Source organism: Papio anubis, chromosome 6 (genome assembly GCF_008728515.1).
Source record: "Papio anubis isolate 15944 chromosome 6, Panubis1.0, whole genome shotgun sequence".
Classification (NCBI taxonomy): domain Eukaryota; kingdom Metazoa; phylum Chordata; class Mammalia; order Primates; family Cercopithecidae; genus Papio; species Papio anubis.
The window spans coordinates 78,921,584-78,937,575 of NC_044981.1; the positions used below are offsets into that span (position 1 = coordinate 78,921,584).

Consider the following 15,992-nt stretch of genomic DNA (forward strand, 5'->3'; position numbering starts at 1 on the left):
TGATAAGTATGTACTTCATTGTCTTAATGTTTTAAATGCTGGCATTATTTATTCAGTTATGATGAATGACACTTTACACTCAGAAGAAAATAAAATTAGAAAAACATATGGCCACTTCTAACTATGGGGGTTTTACATTAGGACAGAAAAATAACAGACTGGCTAATGACTTTAAACCCACCATTTCCTGAACATGCATCAAGTGCTGCTGCTACAGGGGTTGGGGTAGCTGGTGCGGCGGCCCCTTCGGATGCTGCAGGGGCCTCCCCAGGAGAAGCTGCAAAGGCATCTTGGGTGCAGTTTTTAAAACAATAGAAATTAAAAGAATAAAAAGAGAAGAAAATATAGTAAAAGAACCAAGTTAAATTGTGAAGAAGGCTCCCTTATACAACATGAATTTTTAAAAACACATTTTTATGGCTCATGCACTGTTGGTGGTCACAAAACAATTATTCTTTGCACACCTTCATGTTAGTTAACATGCAAGTGATATAGTGTTGATACTGCTGAGGTCTAATAGGATCCAAAAAGTAATGAGATTCTCATTGTATAAGGGTTCTGAGAAGCATGTTTTATGTATCATTAGAAATGGATGTAAAAATTAAAACAAAAAATATTTTTATTATATAATTTAAGACATTAAACTTCCATGTCCAGGTAATACTGACTCACTGTGTTATTAAAATGTCCCTGTCTCATAGTTTCTAGCAAACATAATATTTTCTTTAATGCCAACAAAATTAAATATACAATGGCAATGTAAATAATTCTAGTTTTAAGACTTTTTATAATCTAGTACAGGCAAAATTACAGTGTTAACATGAAAGGTTTACTAAGCATTCCTAAGTGTTAAATCTTCACTATCCTTGAAAAGCATTTTCAAACATAACCAATAACTTATTTTAAAGACATAAAGAGATAAAAATAGGGTATGATACCATAATGCAATTACATTTTTCTAGTTATTCGAAAAATAATCTATTTTCAACAGATTAAAACTAGAGTTTCACATTTTAAGACTATAAGCATATTATTACTCATAGTAGAATATCATTAACATACAAGCAGCCGCAGTTTATAAATCCCCAATTTACAAATGGCTGATGTGTACAAATGCTTCCCAGTGTGTTTCTACCAACAAACAATGTTAGCTAAGGTAAAAAGTCCTTGAGCTTGCATAGAGATACTATAGTTTCAAAAGTACAGAAGGAATGAAGCCATGATAAGCATGACAGGCTTAGGATAAGAAAACCCTGGAGAGTGAGACCAGCACCCACCTAGAACCTGTCACTTACCTGCTAAACTTCCCATCCCCAAATACGTCTTCTGCAATATCTACCCATGTTTCCTGGAACACTGTTCCTTCAGTCATGAAAATAACTTATCATATATACTTGGGAAGTGCTATACAGTATATGCTCTTCCTTGGTGATTTACTTAGTATATTAGGCTCTAGGACATGCTACTGTCAAGATACTTGTTTCTTAGTTTGACCTGGCATGTCCCAAACGGAGTATGAAACACTCTCTAGTAATGCAGAGTTCTAGTTTTATGCAGAATAATAAACATTAAACTAGATACTTACTTGGGTTAAAAGGCCCTTTACCAAATCACAAATATCCCCAGAAGGGACAACAGGACATCAGTTGTTCATATCTTATGGATTAATCTGATCTGATTGTTCCTCTTGGTTATACTGAGGAAATATATGTTCAACTTATTTATTATTAGAGACAGAATCTTGCTCTGTTGCCCAGGCTGGAGTGCAGCAGCACTATCATAGCTCACTATAGCTTTGAACTACTAGGCTCAAGTGATCCTCTGGCCTCAGCCTCCTCAAGTACTGGGATTACAGGCCTAGGGCACTATGCCTGGCCACGAATATATGTTTTGAGTGTCAGGTCAGCTGAGAGGCCAAATTAATAAAACTAAAGAAAGAAGAATACATCAAGGGATAAGGTAGGCATACTTTCTAAATGCCATGTTAAGGATACTATACTTGAGGACTTAGGGCAACACACCCCCTAAGAGTGGGGCAGAAGAATATAAGAGAAGTATGAAGAGATTTTGGGAGGGCTGTAAATATTTTGCCATGAGTCAGGTTAGTTGTTTTCTTTTCATTCCTATAAAATTTGGAACCGAGGCCAATAATACTGCAAAGAGTAGAAACACATAGCAGTCACATACATTGCCATTATTAAATTTAATTTCTGTAGCCATCTTGTGATTTAGGTTCTACTGTCTCCATTCTGTAGATAACAGAACCAAAGCTCAAAGCGTGTGTGTTCTCATCACAAACAATAAGTGAGGCAATGTATATATGTTGATTAGCTCAACTTAGCCATTCCACAATGTATACATACTTCAAAACATCATGTTGTACATTTTATATATATATATATACATACACACACACACTTTTTCAATTAAAAATTATTATTTTTTAAAAGTCTGATGACTTGACTAAAGTTACACAGTAAGAAAATGGCAGAGTTAGGATTTGGCTCAGAGCTGTCTGACTGAGCTTTGTGTGTTTAGCCACTGTACTGCATTTTTTATGAAATATGCCTCATTCTACTATATTACTCCCTTCTTTATAATTGAATAAACATCAGTTACATTAGTGCCAGGGATCAAATAGATATTTATGGGCTGACCCCTTTAGGTTATCACTTATGTGTAAGGAGATAAAGCCCATATTGTTATAGCTACATCCTTAGAAGAGGGTTTTTAAAAATCCCCTTGTCAGCAAGATGTCTCCTTTTAATGCTTCTCTTGTTACTTGAAACTAAATATTATCAACTTAATTCATCTACACCTGTCAGAACTTTTCTTAAAGGTAGGAGCTGCAGCTGCTCCCACCCCCAGCTGTTTGAATCTTCCTAGCCCCAAAGGAGACATGAATGAGTGTCCAGATGGTACCAGGCCCAATCACTGTCTGACTGCAGCCACTAAAGGGACCTTGAGTGAGAATTGCCCAGCTGAGCTCAGTCAGCCACCAGAACTGTGAGAGAGAGAATTTGAATTTGTTAAAAAACAAATGAAACTTTTTTTTAATATCTAGTTTTTTCATTATAAATGGCAGCATTATCTTTCCAGTATTGTAAACTAAAGCTATTTCCAGTTCAGTTCTCTTTTTCATGTTATTTGCAGTTAATTTCTACATTCTGTCAGTTTTTCAACCAGTGCTATTTCCTAGAAATGCATGCTCCTGCTGTTCGCTGTTCTTCAATTATGGACTCAGTCTAGGCCTTAACCCATAAACTGATCTGACTGCTGCAGACTAGTGTTTTTTTCCCTTCTAGCACTCTAAGAAAGAATTTTCCTCTCAAACTTTTTATCATGTGACTACCTCTCTCATGAGAACTGTTGTTTCCCCCAGCCTGACCTTTTCTCCCCATCTACTTTGGGCACAGAAGCCATCTTAAATCACACACTCAGCACAAAGGTTCCAATTGTTCTCAACAGCCCAAATGTCACATTCTGGTTCCTCTTTGTCCCCAAAGGTTCCAGGTTATACGGCTCTTACATGAAATCTAGTTGGAAGTGTTTAAGTATTGGTTTTAAGGAAGGTTGGTGAACTTAGTTTTTTGACCAACATATACCCAATGTGATCAGGGTTTTGAGGTAAGTTCTTTGGTTTTCCAGCCAACTGGTTTAATGTTTGCAGACTACTAACCTCATGAAGGTTTGCTCACAAATTGACACAGCTGATTGAAAGAGTATCCTTGGTGTGCAGAGGAATTAGCATCAATTTAGCATTCTAGTGTTTAGAGAAACCCTGTGTTCTTCAAATCAATGTGCTATTGTTGGTAAAATTTGCATCAATATAAAATAGGTTATTTTTAAGGATTTTATCTTTTATTTTTGTCAATATTTATAAATTTTACTAAATTTTTAAAGCATAACACTGCCTTGCAATCCTGTTCTGCATGATCATAAAAAGATCTCATTTCTTAAAAGTTCACTTTAAAAAATGAAGCATTTAATAAATGTAATGTACTGACAAAAATTTTTTAATGACTTACATGAACTACTTACATTGAAAGGACTAAAACATTATTTGTGTATCAATCAGAATATTTCTTTTTAAAAAATAACAGAAATTTATTATTTTCAAAATTTATAATTTAAATATAGTACTAAAATACATTAACAGTTTTAATATTTCATAGAGATGAAACTAAATAGCCATCTTTCTGAAATTAAAATCTATTAAGCTTTCTTTCTAAAGAAATCTACTTAGTTGCTATATATATTGCATAGGACCTCAAAAAGGCATGTTTTAAAGTTGTAAAGTTATGCTGTGTTAAACAAAACATAACTGTTTTTCTGATTATTCTAGAGTTCTACTACTTGTCAATTGTAGAGAGACAAAGTATTTAAAAAATGGTCACACAAAATGGCCAAAAAGATTTTAGCTTAGGTTTTTATTAAAAATTAAATCTCTGAATAATTTCTTAAAAACCAATGAAGGGCATGAAAGAAATTACAGAAAATCACTGAAAATCACAAAACAGATAATGACATATATAGACTCCCGAACATAAAGGATGGAGATTTTATAGCTATCAGAAGCCAGGAGACAGTTTATAGAATTATACAGATCAATAGAATAATTATGATGTGATTTTCAGATGTAATTGTCATTGTACACTCATTTATCAGCTAGATGACTGGAAAGGATATTGATAAAATCACAAGAACAGTCTCATTCTTTGGCAGTAAGTTACATGATTCTCTGCAGTACTCCTCCTTTAAGCTTATATTTAAAGCTATAAAGAATGCCATCATGAAAATTTTCTAAACATACAGGTTTTTCTACTTGATGAATATAGTCAAAGCAGAAACAAATGAAACAAAAACAGCATAATGGTGCAAAGAATATTTCAAAGAAATATCTTAGTCTCTGTTATTCTAGAGGGCTATGCAGGAAGTAAGATAGACCTGATTGATTTCTTTGAGGTAATCAACTCCTCATAAGTGGACTGAAAACAAAAATCTAAACAGCTAAGGCATAGAAATGTTCCAGCACAAAATTATTATGCATCCTGTCCATATTTTCCTAACATTTTTTTTCTGTTAAGATAAGCCTATGAGAAACTACCCATAGCCACACCAATAACAGAGGGTGGGGGAAGGATAAATTTTAAATTAAAACATTTATTAAGTGTATTATCTATTATTATTATGGAACTTTCAAGCTAGAAGGACCTTAGAGATCTTCTAGACCAAGTTTCCAATTGTATAGATGGGAGAACTGAGGCCAAAGGAGGTCAAGAGGCTTACCTTAAGTCAGGCCTAAACAACTTTGACAAACTCTACTTCCCACCTGATTTAGATTTGTGGAAGGAAGAGGAAGTTGATTTTATAAATGTAAGCTAAAATTAAAATTTTTGGTTTCAAAGGATATAGGGGCATAAATGAAAACCTACCCTCTATAGTGGGTGACTCTTTTTAATTTAATTTTATTTTTGAGACAGGGCCTTGCTCTGTCACTCAGGCTAAATTGCAATGGCATGATCATGGCTCACCGTAACCTCCACCTCCTGGGCTCAAGCAATCCTTCTGCCTCAGCCTCCCAAGTAGCGGGGACTACAGGTGTGCACCACCACAACTGGCTAGTTTTTAATTATTTTGCAGAGACAGGGTCTCATTATATTGCCCAGGTTGGTCTCAAACTCCTGAGCTCAAGCAATTCTTCCATCTTGGCCTCCCAAAGTACTAGTATTACAGACGTGAGCCACTGCGCCAGACCATGGGTGACTCTTTATTCAAGGGTCTGCAATCCTTTCTCTCCTACTATTTTACAAACAGATTTCTCCTGTAATAGGAATGACAGTACAGCAAGGCAGCAGAAAATGTCTTTTGTGTAGCAGTGGCAACAACGATGTGTCTAGTGGAGTGCTCCTTGTCTTGGATGATGTTGGCCAACCTTAGAGACTGGAGCATGGCATGTAGCAGAGTGGTAGGTGACAGTGTGTTAAATGTATTTTTCCAGGGGTACATATTGATTACACCAAAGCCTGCCAAATCTCTCCTGCTCTCACCATTTTCTTCCTCCAATTTCTTTACCATATTCTCAAAATGCCCTGGGAAAGATGTTATATGGTAATGAAGATATACAAAACTATAATGACTATAACATCACTTAATGTATGTGTTTGATGTAAGAACTTCTTTAGGTGTGGACATTAGCACCACACAGATGGGGATACATATATGAATAAACCAGCTTCACATGGCTCCTCAGGTCCGGGCATATTATACTGGCAGAGTCCAAGATATTTTAGTGGGTCAGAATTTACATTTCCATGGAAAGCATATTTTTAGACAATCATTTCAAAGACTGACTTAAATCTGTTTTCAATCAGCCTTTCAGGTGCTACTTCAGATGTTTTCTCAGAGTTCCAAAAACCAAAGATTACCCAAGTTTTTATTTGGACAGAGCAAGCTTAAAGCTCTAAAAACAAGCACATCCCTAAACTCTCTTCAGAGGCTTCTAAACCTGAATTACTCTTATTTTTTGGCCTAAATATTAAGAAATAACTTAGGCCAGTATTGCTCCTCCTACATTCCCCAAATATTCTCTGGGCTAGTTCTAATCTGGCCAAAAAGCTAAATAAACCTAAAGGTGACAGAGAGCTCTGGTACCACTTTTACATAGACACTAGAGAGCAGGAACATAAAGGCAGGAGTTCTGAAGGTAGCAACATGAATTCTAATGTTAAAAAACCTGAAAATCAAATAGGCCAGATACATTGCAATCTCTGCTATAAAATTATTAAAATTAAGTGAAGAGAAAGTTGATGAATTAAGTGAAGATAAATATACATGAATAAACATTGAAAAAGTACCTAAACACTCTGACATGCTGTTACATAACGTAAAAAAATTTAAAGACCTTAACTCCCAAGTAATTTTAGCAATCCTGAAAGGAACATGAAAATAGCAGCGAGACTAACTAACCTCCAAAGAGATCCACTTCAGCAGTGACAGCAGTAACAGTTGTAGTAGTGGAGGCAGAAGCTGAGGCAGTTGCAATTTCAGCAGTTGTAGTAGGAGGGGTAGGTTCTGGTGCAAATGGATCTGAAATCTGTGCTTCAGAGGGAACAGAGGAAAGTGCAGCCAAAGAATCTATATTTCACCAGAGACAGACAGCAAATGGAGAGAAGAAAAGCAGAGGACAAAAGATATACCAGACTCCAAATGATCAAAATGAGGACAGTTGTTACACACAGAAGTCTGTCAAAATGAAAGTTTAAAAACAAAGCTTTACTCACCCTCTCCCAAAAGGTCTATCGATGTCCATTGCATGGAAGCATATGAATAAATAAGAGCTAAAGTTGAAACATGCAACCATACCAATGTCCAAGCCAGATAAGGCACTAACTAAAAAAACCTTAGCTTTATGTGTCTTTTACACCATTTGTCATTAAAAACATAAATATGCTACCTATTATCATGGAACTTTCAAGCTAGATGGGACCTAGAGATCCTCTAGACCAAGTTTCACCTATAGACATGTACCCCAGATTTTATTAACAAGCAAATGGGTCACAAAACTACTTGTGCTATAGCTAACCTTATACATGAAGATATCAAAGTCATATGATCACATAATATTGATGAGTTTTCAAATACATGTTGGTAAATAATTTTAATTCTAATAAATTCTGGCAGTAATCCCATATTTCTCAAAAAAGTAGAAATTTCACTTTAAGCATATATAAAAAGAAACTGTTTTCCCATGTTTAAAATACACAGACACACAACACACACTTATTTGTGCTTCTGCAATATGAATTTACCATGAAAAAAATAAAAATAAAACACTCTATTATGGAGCCAAAGATGAGGATTTAAAAAATCCTCTGTATTCTTTCAGCCGATTGGGTTCATCGCCAGCCTGTAGAAATGCCAAATCTTACATGCACAATTTAAATTAAATTTACTAAAATGAATTTGCTAAAATTTGGTTGCTTTACACCAACAGGAAGAAAACGCTATCATTACAATATGTCCCCTGAAATAAAAATGTGTGATAGTACCTATAACCTCCAAGAAAAATTTAGAGACATCTGAAATGGCTATGGTCCTTGGAAATGAGACCATCCAATTAGGCTTATAGACTTTTAGAGTTTATAATTTACTGCCTAGTTATACAGAATTCAAATATGCTTCAATAATAGAAGTGGCTTGATCTTATCAAACAAGATTGAGAAAACAATTTTTTTTTTTTTTTGCTTAGTCAAATGAACAAACACATATCTGTTACAATTTAGAATCACCTTTAACCATGACTGGGTATCTACTGGGCAAATTATAGAAGTTTATTTCAATTTCTTAAAGTCTTATAATTTTTTATTTTATTTTTTTTATTATTATTATACTTTAAGTTCTAGGGTACATGTGCATAACGTGCAGGTTTGTTACATATGTATACTTGTGCCATGTTGCTGTGCTGCACCCATCAACTCGTCATTTACATTAGGTATAACTCCCAATGCAATCCCTCCCCACTCCCCGCCGCCATGATAGGCCCCGTTGTGTGATGTTCCCCTTCCCTAGTCCAAGTGATCTCATTGTTCAGTTCCCACCTATGAGTGAGAACATGCGGTGTTTGGTTTTCTGTTCTTGTGATAGTTTGCTAAGAATGATGGTTTCCAGCTGCATCCATGTCCCTACAAAGGACACAAACTCATCCTTTTTTATGGCTGCATAGTATTCCATGGTGTATATATGCCACATTTTCTTAATCCAGTCTGTCACTGATGGACATTTCGGTTGATTCCAAGTCTTTGCTATTGTGAATAGTGCCGCAATAAACATACATGTGCATGTGTTTTGATAGCAGCATGACTTATAATCCTTTGGGTATATGCCCAGTAATGGGATGGCTGGGTCATATAATTTGCCATCTAGTTCCTAGATCCTTGAGGAATGCGCCATACTATTTTTCCATAATGGTTGAACTAGTTTACAATCCCACCAACAGTGTAAAAGTGTTCCTATTTCTCCACATCCTCTCCAGCACCTGTTGTTCCTGACTTTTTAATAATTAAGCATTCTAACTGTGGTGTGAGATGGTATCTCATTGTGGTTTTGATTTGCATTTCTCTGATGGCCAGTGATGATGAGCATTTTTCATGTGTCTGTTGGCTGTATAGATATCTTCTTTTGAAATGTCTGTTCATATCCTTGCCCACTTTTGATGGGGTTGTTTGTTTTTTCTTGTAAGTTGTTTAGTTCTTTGTAGTTCTGGATATTAGCCCTTTGTCAGATGAAGGTGCAAAAATTTTCTCCCATTCTGTAGGTTGTTCCTCTGATGGTAGTTTCTTTTTGCTGTGCAGAAGCTCTTTAGTTTAATTAGATCCCATTTGTCGAATTTTAGCAGCTTTTTGCTGCCGTTGCTTTTGGTGTTTTAGACGTAGTCTTTGCCCATGCCTATGTCACAGATGGTACTACCTAGAGTTTTCCTCTAGGAGTTTTATGGTATTAGGTCTAACATTTAAGTCTCTAATCCATCTTGAATTAATTTTTGTATAAGGGTAAGGAAAGGATCCAGTTTCAGCTTTCTACTTATGGCTAGCCAATTTTCCCAGCACCATTTATTAAATAGGAATCCTTTCCCCATTTCTTCTCAGGTTTGTATCAAAAGATCAGATGGCTGTAGATGTGTGGTATTATTTCTGAGGACTCTGTTCTGTTCCATTGATCTATATCTCGACAGTACCAGTACCATGCTGTTTAGTTCCTGTAGCCTTGTAGTATAGTTTGAAGTCAAGGTAGCGTGATGCCTCCAGCTTTGTTCTTTTGACTTGGGATTGTCTTGGAGATCGCGGGCTCTTTTTGGTTCCATAAGAACTTTAAAAGCAGTTTTCTCCAATTCTGTGAAGAAACTCATTGGTAGCTTGATGGGGATGGCATTGAATCTATAAATAACCTTGGGCAGTGGCCATTTCACGATATTCTTCCTATCCATGAGCATGGTATGATGTTCTTCCATTTGTTTATGTCCTCTTTGATTTCACTGAGCAGTGGTTTGTAGTTCTCCTTAGAGGTCCTTTACATCCCTTGTAGGTTGGATTCTAGGTATTTTTATTCTCTTTGAGTAATTGTGAGATAGGAGTTCATTCCTGATTTGGCTCTCTGTCTGTTACTGGTGGCTAAGAATGCTTGTGATTTTGCATTAATTTTGTATCCTGAGACTTTTGCTGAAGTTGCTTATCAACTTAAGGAGATTTTGGAGGCTGAACAATGGGATTTTCTAAATGTAGTCATGTAAATGCAGAAACAGGGACAATTTGACTTCTTCTTTTCCTAACTGAATACCCTTGATTTCTTTCTCTTGCTGTTGCTTTGTAGAACTTCAACACTATATTTGAATAGGGGTAGTGAGAGGAGCATCCTATCTTGTGCCAGTTTTTCAAGGGAATTTTTCAGTTTTTGCCCATTCAGTATGATATTGGCTGTGGGACATCATAAATAGCTCTTATTATTTTTGAGATGCGTTCCATCAATACCCGAATTTATTGGCGTTTTTAGCATGAAGGGCTGTTGAATTTTGTCAAAAGCCTTTTCTGCATCTATTAGAATAATCATGTGGTTCTTGTCTTTGGTTCCTATTTATATGCTGGATTATGTTTATTGATTTGAATGTTGAACCAGCCTTACATCAGGATGAAGCCCACTTGATCATGGTGGTTTTGATGTACTTGTGAATCCGGTTTGCCAGTATTTTATTGAGTATTTTTGCATCGATGTTCATCAGGGATATTGGTCTAAAATTCTCTTTTTTGTTAATGTCTCTGCGAGGGTTGCTATCAGATGATGTTGGCCTCATAAAATGAGTTAGGGAGGATTCCCTCTTTTTTCCTATTGGGTGGAATAGTTTCAGAAGGAATGGTATAGCTCCTCCTTGTACCTCTGGTAGAATTCGTAATGAATCCATCTGGTCCCTGGACTTTTTTGGTTGGTAGGCTATTAATTGTGCCTCAATTTCAGAGCCTGCTATTGGTCTATTCAGGGATTCAACTTCTTACTGGTTTAGTCTTGGAAGAGTGTAAGTGTCAGGAGGTATCCATTTTCTTCTAGATTTTCTAGTTTATTTAGTAAGAGTGTTTATATAGTATTCTCTGATGGTAGTTTTGTATTTCTGCAAATTAGGTGGTGATATCCCTTTATCATTTTTTGTGCATCTATTTGATTCTTCTCTCTTTCTTCTTTGTTGATCTTGCTAGCGGTCTGTCCAATTTTGTTGATCTTTTCAAAGCCAACTCCTGGATTCATTGATTTTTGGAGGGTTTTGTGTCTCTATCTCCTTCCAGTTCTGCTCTGATCTTAGTTATTTCTTGCCTTCTGCTAGCTTTAGAATCGTTTGCTCTTGCTTCTCTAGTTCTTTTAATTGTGATGTTAAAGTGTCAATTTTAGATCTTTCCTCTGCTTTCTCTTGTGGGCATTTAGTCACTATAAATTTCCCTCTACACACTGCTTTAAATGTGTCCGAGAGATTCTGGTATGTGTTGTATCTTTGTTCTCATTGGTTTCAAAGAACATCTTTATTTCTGCCTTCGGCTGGTGTGCCAGTAGTCATTCAGGAGCAGGTTGTTCAGTTTCCATGTAGTTGGTGGTTTTGATTGAGTTTCTTGATCCTATGAGTTCTAGTTTGATTGCACTGTGGTCTGAGAGACAGTTTGTTATAATTTCTGTTCTTGTACATTTGCTGAGGAGTGCTTTACTTCCAATTATGTGGTCAATTTTGGAGTAAGAATTGTGATGTGGTGCTGAGAAAAACGTATATTCTGTTGATTTGGGGTGGAGAGTTCTATAGATGTCTAGTAGGTCTGCCTTTGCTGCAGAGATGAGTTCAATTCCTGGATATCCTTATTGCTTTGTCTCGTTGATCTGTCTAATGTTGACAGTGGAGTTTTGAAGTCTCCCATTATTATTGTATGGGAGTCTAAGTCTCTTTGTAGTCTCGAGAAGGACTTGCTTTATGAATCTAGGTGCTCCTGTATTGGGTGCACATATATTTAGGATAGTTAGCTCTTCCTGTTGAATTGATCCTTTTACCATTATGTAATGGCCTTCTTTGTCTCTTTTGATGCGTTGATGGTTTAAAGTCTGTTTTATCAGGGCCAAGTATTGCAACCCCTGCTTTTTTGTTCTCCATTTGCTTGGTAGATCTTCCTCCATCCCTTTATTTTGAGCCTATATATGTCTCTGTGTGTGGGAATCGTCCCTGAATATAGCAGACTGATGGGTGCTGACTCTTTATCAGTTTGCCAGTCTGTGTGTCTTTTAATTGGAGCATTTAGTCCATTTACATTTAAGGTTAGATTGTTATGTGTGAACTTGATCCTGCCATTATGATATTAACTGGTTATTTTGCTCGTTAGTTGATGCAGTTTCTTCCTAGCCTAAATGGTCTTTATTTTGGCATGTTTTCTAATGGCTGGTACTGGTTGTTCCTTTCCATGTTTAGTGCTTCCTTCAGGGTCTCTTGTAAAGGCAGGCCCAGTGGTGACAAAATCTCTAAGCATTTGCTTATCTGTAAAAGGATTTTATTTCTCCTTCACTTATGGAAACTTAGTTTGGCTGATATGAAATTCTGGAGTTGAAAATTCTTTTCTTTAAGAATGTTGAATATTGGCCCCACTCTCTTCTGGCCTTAGAGTTTCTGCCGAGAGATCTCTGCTGTGAGTCTGATAGGCTCCCCTTTGTGGGTAACCGACCTTTCTCTCTGGCTGCCCTTAAGATTTTTTTCTTCATTTCGACTTTGGGTGAATCTGGCAATTATGTGTCTTGGAGTTGCTCTTCTCGAGGAGGAAGTATCTTTGTAGGCGTTCTCTGTATTTCCTGGATTTGAATGTTGGCCTGCCCTACTAGGTTGGGAAGTTCTCCTGGATGATATCCTGAAGAGTGTTTTCCAAATTGGTTCCATTTTCCCCCCTCACTTTCAGGAATCCCAATCAGACGTAGATTTCGTCTTTTTACATAATCCATACTTCTTGCAGGCTTTGTTCATTTCTTTTCTTCTTTTTTTTCTTTTGGTTTCTCTTCTGCTTCATTTCCTTCATTTTGATCCTCCAAGCTGATACTCTTTCTTCCAGTTGGTTAGTCCGGTTACTGGAAAGCTTATTGCATTTCACATATTTCTGGAGTGTCATGGTTTCATCTCTTTCATTTAGTTTTATGACCTTCTCTGCATTAATTACTCTATGCATAGATTCTTCCACTTTTTCCAAGATTTTTACCGTTTCTTTCGCTAGATGCGTAATTCCTCCTTTAGCTCTGAAGTTTGATGGACTAAAGCCTTCTTTTCTCATCTCGTCAAAGTCATTCTCTGTCAAGCTTTGATCCATTGCTGGCGTGATGAGCTCGCGGCTCCTTTGCGGGGAATCGCTCTTATTTTGAATTTCCAGCTTTCTGCTTACTGCTTTTCCCATCTTTGTGGTTTATCTGCCGCTGGTCTTTGATGATGATGTTGACATTACTGATGGGGTTTTGGTGTAGGTGTCCTTCCCCTGTTTGATAGTTTTCCTTCTAACAGTCCAGGACCCTCAGCTATGGAGTCTGTTGGAGATTGCTTGAGGTCCACTCAGACCCTGTTGCCTGGTGTCAGCAGCAGAGGCTGCAGAAGATAGAATATTTCTGAACAGCGGGTGTATCTGTCCTGATTCTTGCTTTGGAGGCTTTCTCTCAGGGGTGTACTCCACCCTGTGAGGTGTGGGGTGTCAGACTGCCCTAGTGGGGATGTCTCCCCAGTTAGGCTTCTCAGGGGTCAGGGACCCGCCAGGCAGGCAGTCTGTCCGTTCTCAGATCTCAGCCTCCGTGTTGGAAGATCCACTGCTCTCTTCAAGCTGTCCAGACAGAGTGGTTTTGCGTCTGCAAAGGTTCTGCTGCTTTTGTTGTTTACTGTGCCCTGTCCCAGAGGTGGAGTCTACAGAGACAGGCAGGTTTCCATGAGAGGCTGCTCTGAGCTCCACCCCAGTTGGCTTCCCAGCTGACTGTTTACCTACTTAGGCCTCAGCAATGGCTGAGCCCTCCTAGCCTGCAGCTGCTGCCTTGCAGCGATATCACGAACTGCTGTACTAGCAATGCGGGAGGCTCCGTGGCATGGGACCCTCGGCCAGGTGTGGGATATAATCTCTAGTGTGCCTGTTGCTTAAAGCGCAGTATTGGGAGTGGGGAGTTACCTGATTTTCCAGGTGTTGTGTGTCTCAGTTCCCCTGGCTAGGAAAGGGATTCCCTTTCCCCTTAAGCACAGGTGGTGATGCACCTTGCCCTGCTTCAGCTCTCACTGTGGGTCGGGCTGCGGCTGACCAGCACCGGTGTCTGGCACTCCTAGTGAGATGAACCCAGTACCTCAGTTGAAAATGCAGAAATCACTGGTCTTCTGTGTGGCTTCGCACTGGGAGTTGGAGACTGGAGCTGTTCCTATTGACCCATCTTGCTCCGCCCCCAAGTCTTATAATTTTACTATATTTGCTTAGAAATTAGAAATTTCTTTATTAGCATTTCCCATAAAGCTGACTTTTCTATTGCTATGAAATGTTGCAGTTGTAGATGTTTGTTGAGGCAAAAGTGCTGTCTAATCATCAAAGATGAACATCAGGCCCTATAAGGTGCCTTTGTACTAATTAAAACATACTCCCTGGGGGCAAGGGAGGAAAGCATTAGGACAAATACCTAATGCATGCAGGGCTTAAAACCTGGATGACGGGTTGATAGGTGCAGCAAACCAACATGGCACATGTATATCTGGCATGTAACAAAACACTCTGCTATGTAATCCCAGAACCTAAAGTTAAAAAAAAAAGAAATAAGAAAATTTATGGTTTCACATATTTATCATTTTAAACAGGTTAAAAGATGGTACCTTTCTTGTGTAAAAGTGTAGTGATGACCAGCATAGTACTTGTCACAGAAAGACACTCAATCAATACTAGCTTTCATTGTAATAGGGAACTATCTTAGTATTTATTTTAAAACAAATCTTATGTGTTTACCAAAGCACAACCTTATATAGTCATTTAAAATAATTGAAAAAGCATAAAAATATGCTTTAAAATCAAACTACTATAGAGCTAGCTTTACTAAATTTTGGCCCATTAAGCTTACCTATTGGGACAACTGATGTTAGCCATGTAGACAGGCCCATTTTGTCCAGAAATATAATGGATCAACTGCCTTTTTTTTTTTTTTTTTTTTTTTTTCTTTTTTTTTTTGAGAAAGAGTCTCACTACGTTGCTCAGGCTGGACTCTCAACTACTAGGCTTAAGTGAGATTCTCATCTCAGCCTCCTCAGAAACTACATGCATAGACCACTGTACCCAGTTTTAAAAATCCAGCTGTCTTTGGTAAGCCAGTGAGTTTGTTTTACTGTTTTATGGTTAAAATTTGAAAATAAAATAAAAAGCTTTTCATATTCTAAAAATAAAAAGCTTACACATCTTTAAAAAGAAAAACAGGTAATTTCTGTAGTGAGACAGATTAGAAAAAAATTAAAGCATCTCTTTCAAGGATAATGAGAAAGGCTCACAGCTGCTGGCTACAGAGTCTCGCTGGATTTCAGCCTCCCTTTGCCCTGCCTTTGAGCAATGCACGATCTTACATGTCCATATAGTACAGCCCCCTATTAAAACCATACTGCTCTTGCTTCTTTTTATGTCTAATGATATTTTAATGTTTCAATCACAATAGTTATATATTTCTAACTAGTAAAGGCTAAATGCTACCAATGAAATTATTATTACAATCAATTCCTTATATATATTATGTGTCTTAGCAAAAGTACTTAGAGATGAATATGAATAAAAAACGCTATACTGCAATTCAACAAAATTTCACCTTTTATTTTATTTTTTCTTTATTTATTTGGCATTCTTCTTTGGTGTCAAAATTTTTAAAAAGATAAAAATTATCTTCAGTTTCATGCCAGGGAATATGGAAAAGGACAGCAATACGTAACTGAACGAAGCATACTG

The 15,992-nt window shown here is 37.2% G+C and overlaps 1 protein-coding gene across 1 annotated transcript in view; it reads right to left on the minus strand.

The window, feature by feature from the left end:
• LOC101009624 (clathrin coat assembly protein AP180) overlaps positions 1-15,992 on the minus strand; it is a 170,631-nt gene that overhangs the window by 40,138 nt on the left and 114,501 nt on the right. Inside the window, 3 exon segments of the mRNA XM_031667289.1 lie at positions 182-289; positions 6,970-7,137; positions 7,284-7,298. Of these exon segments, the coding sequence (XP_031523149.1) occupies positions 182-289; positions 6,970-7,137; positions 7,284-7,298 (291 nt within the window).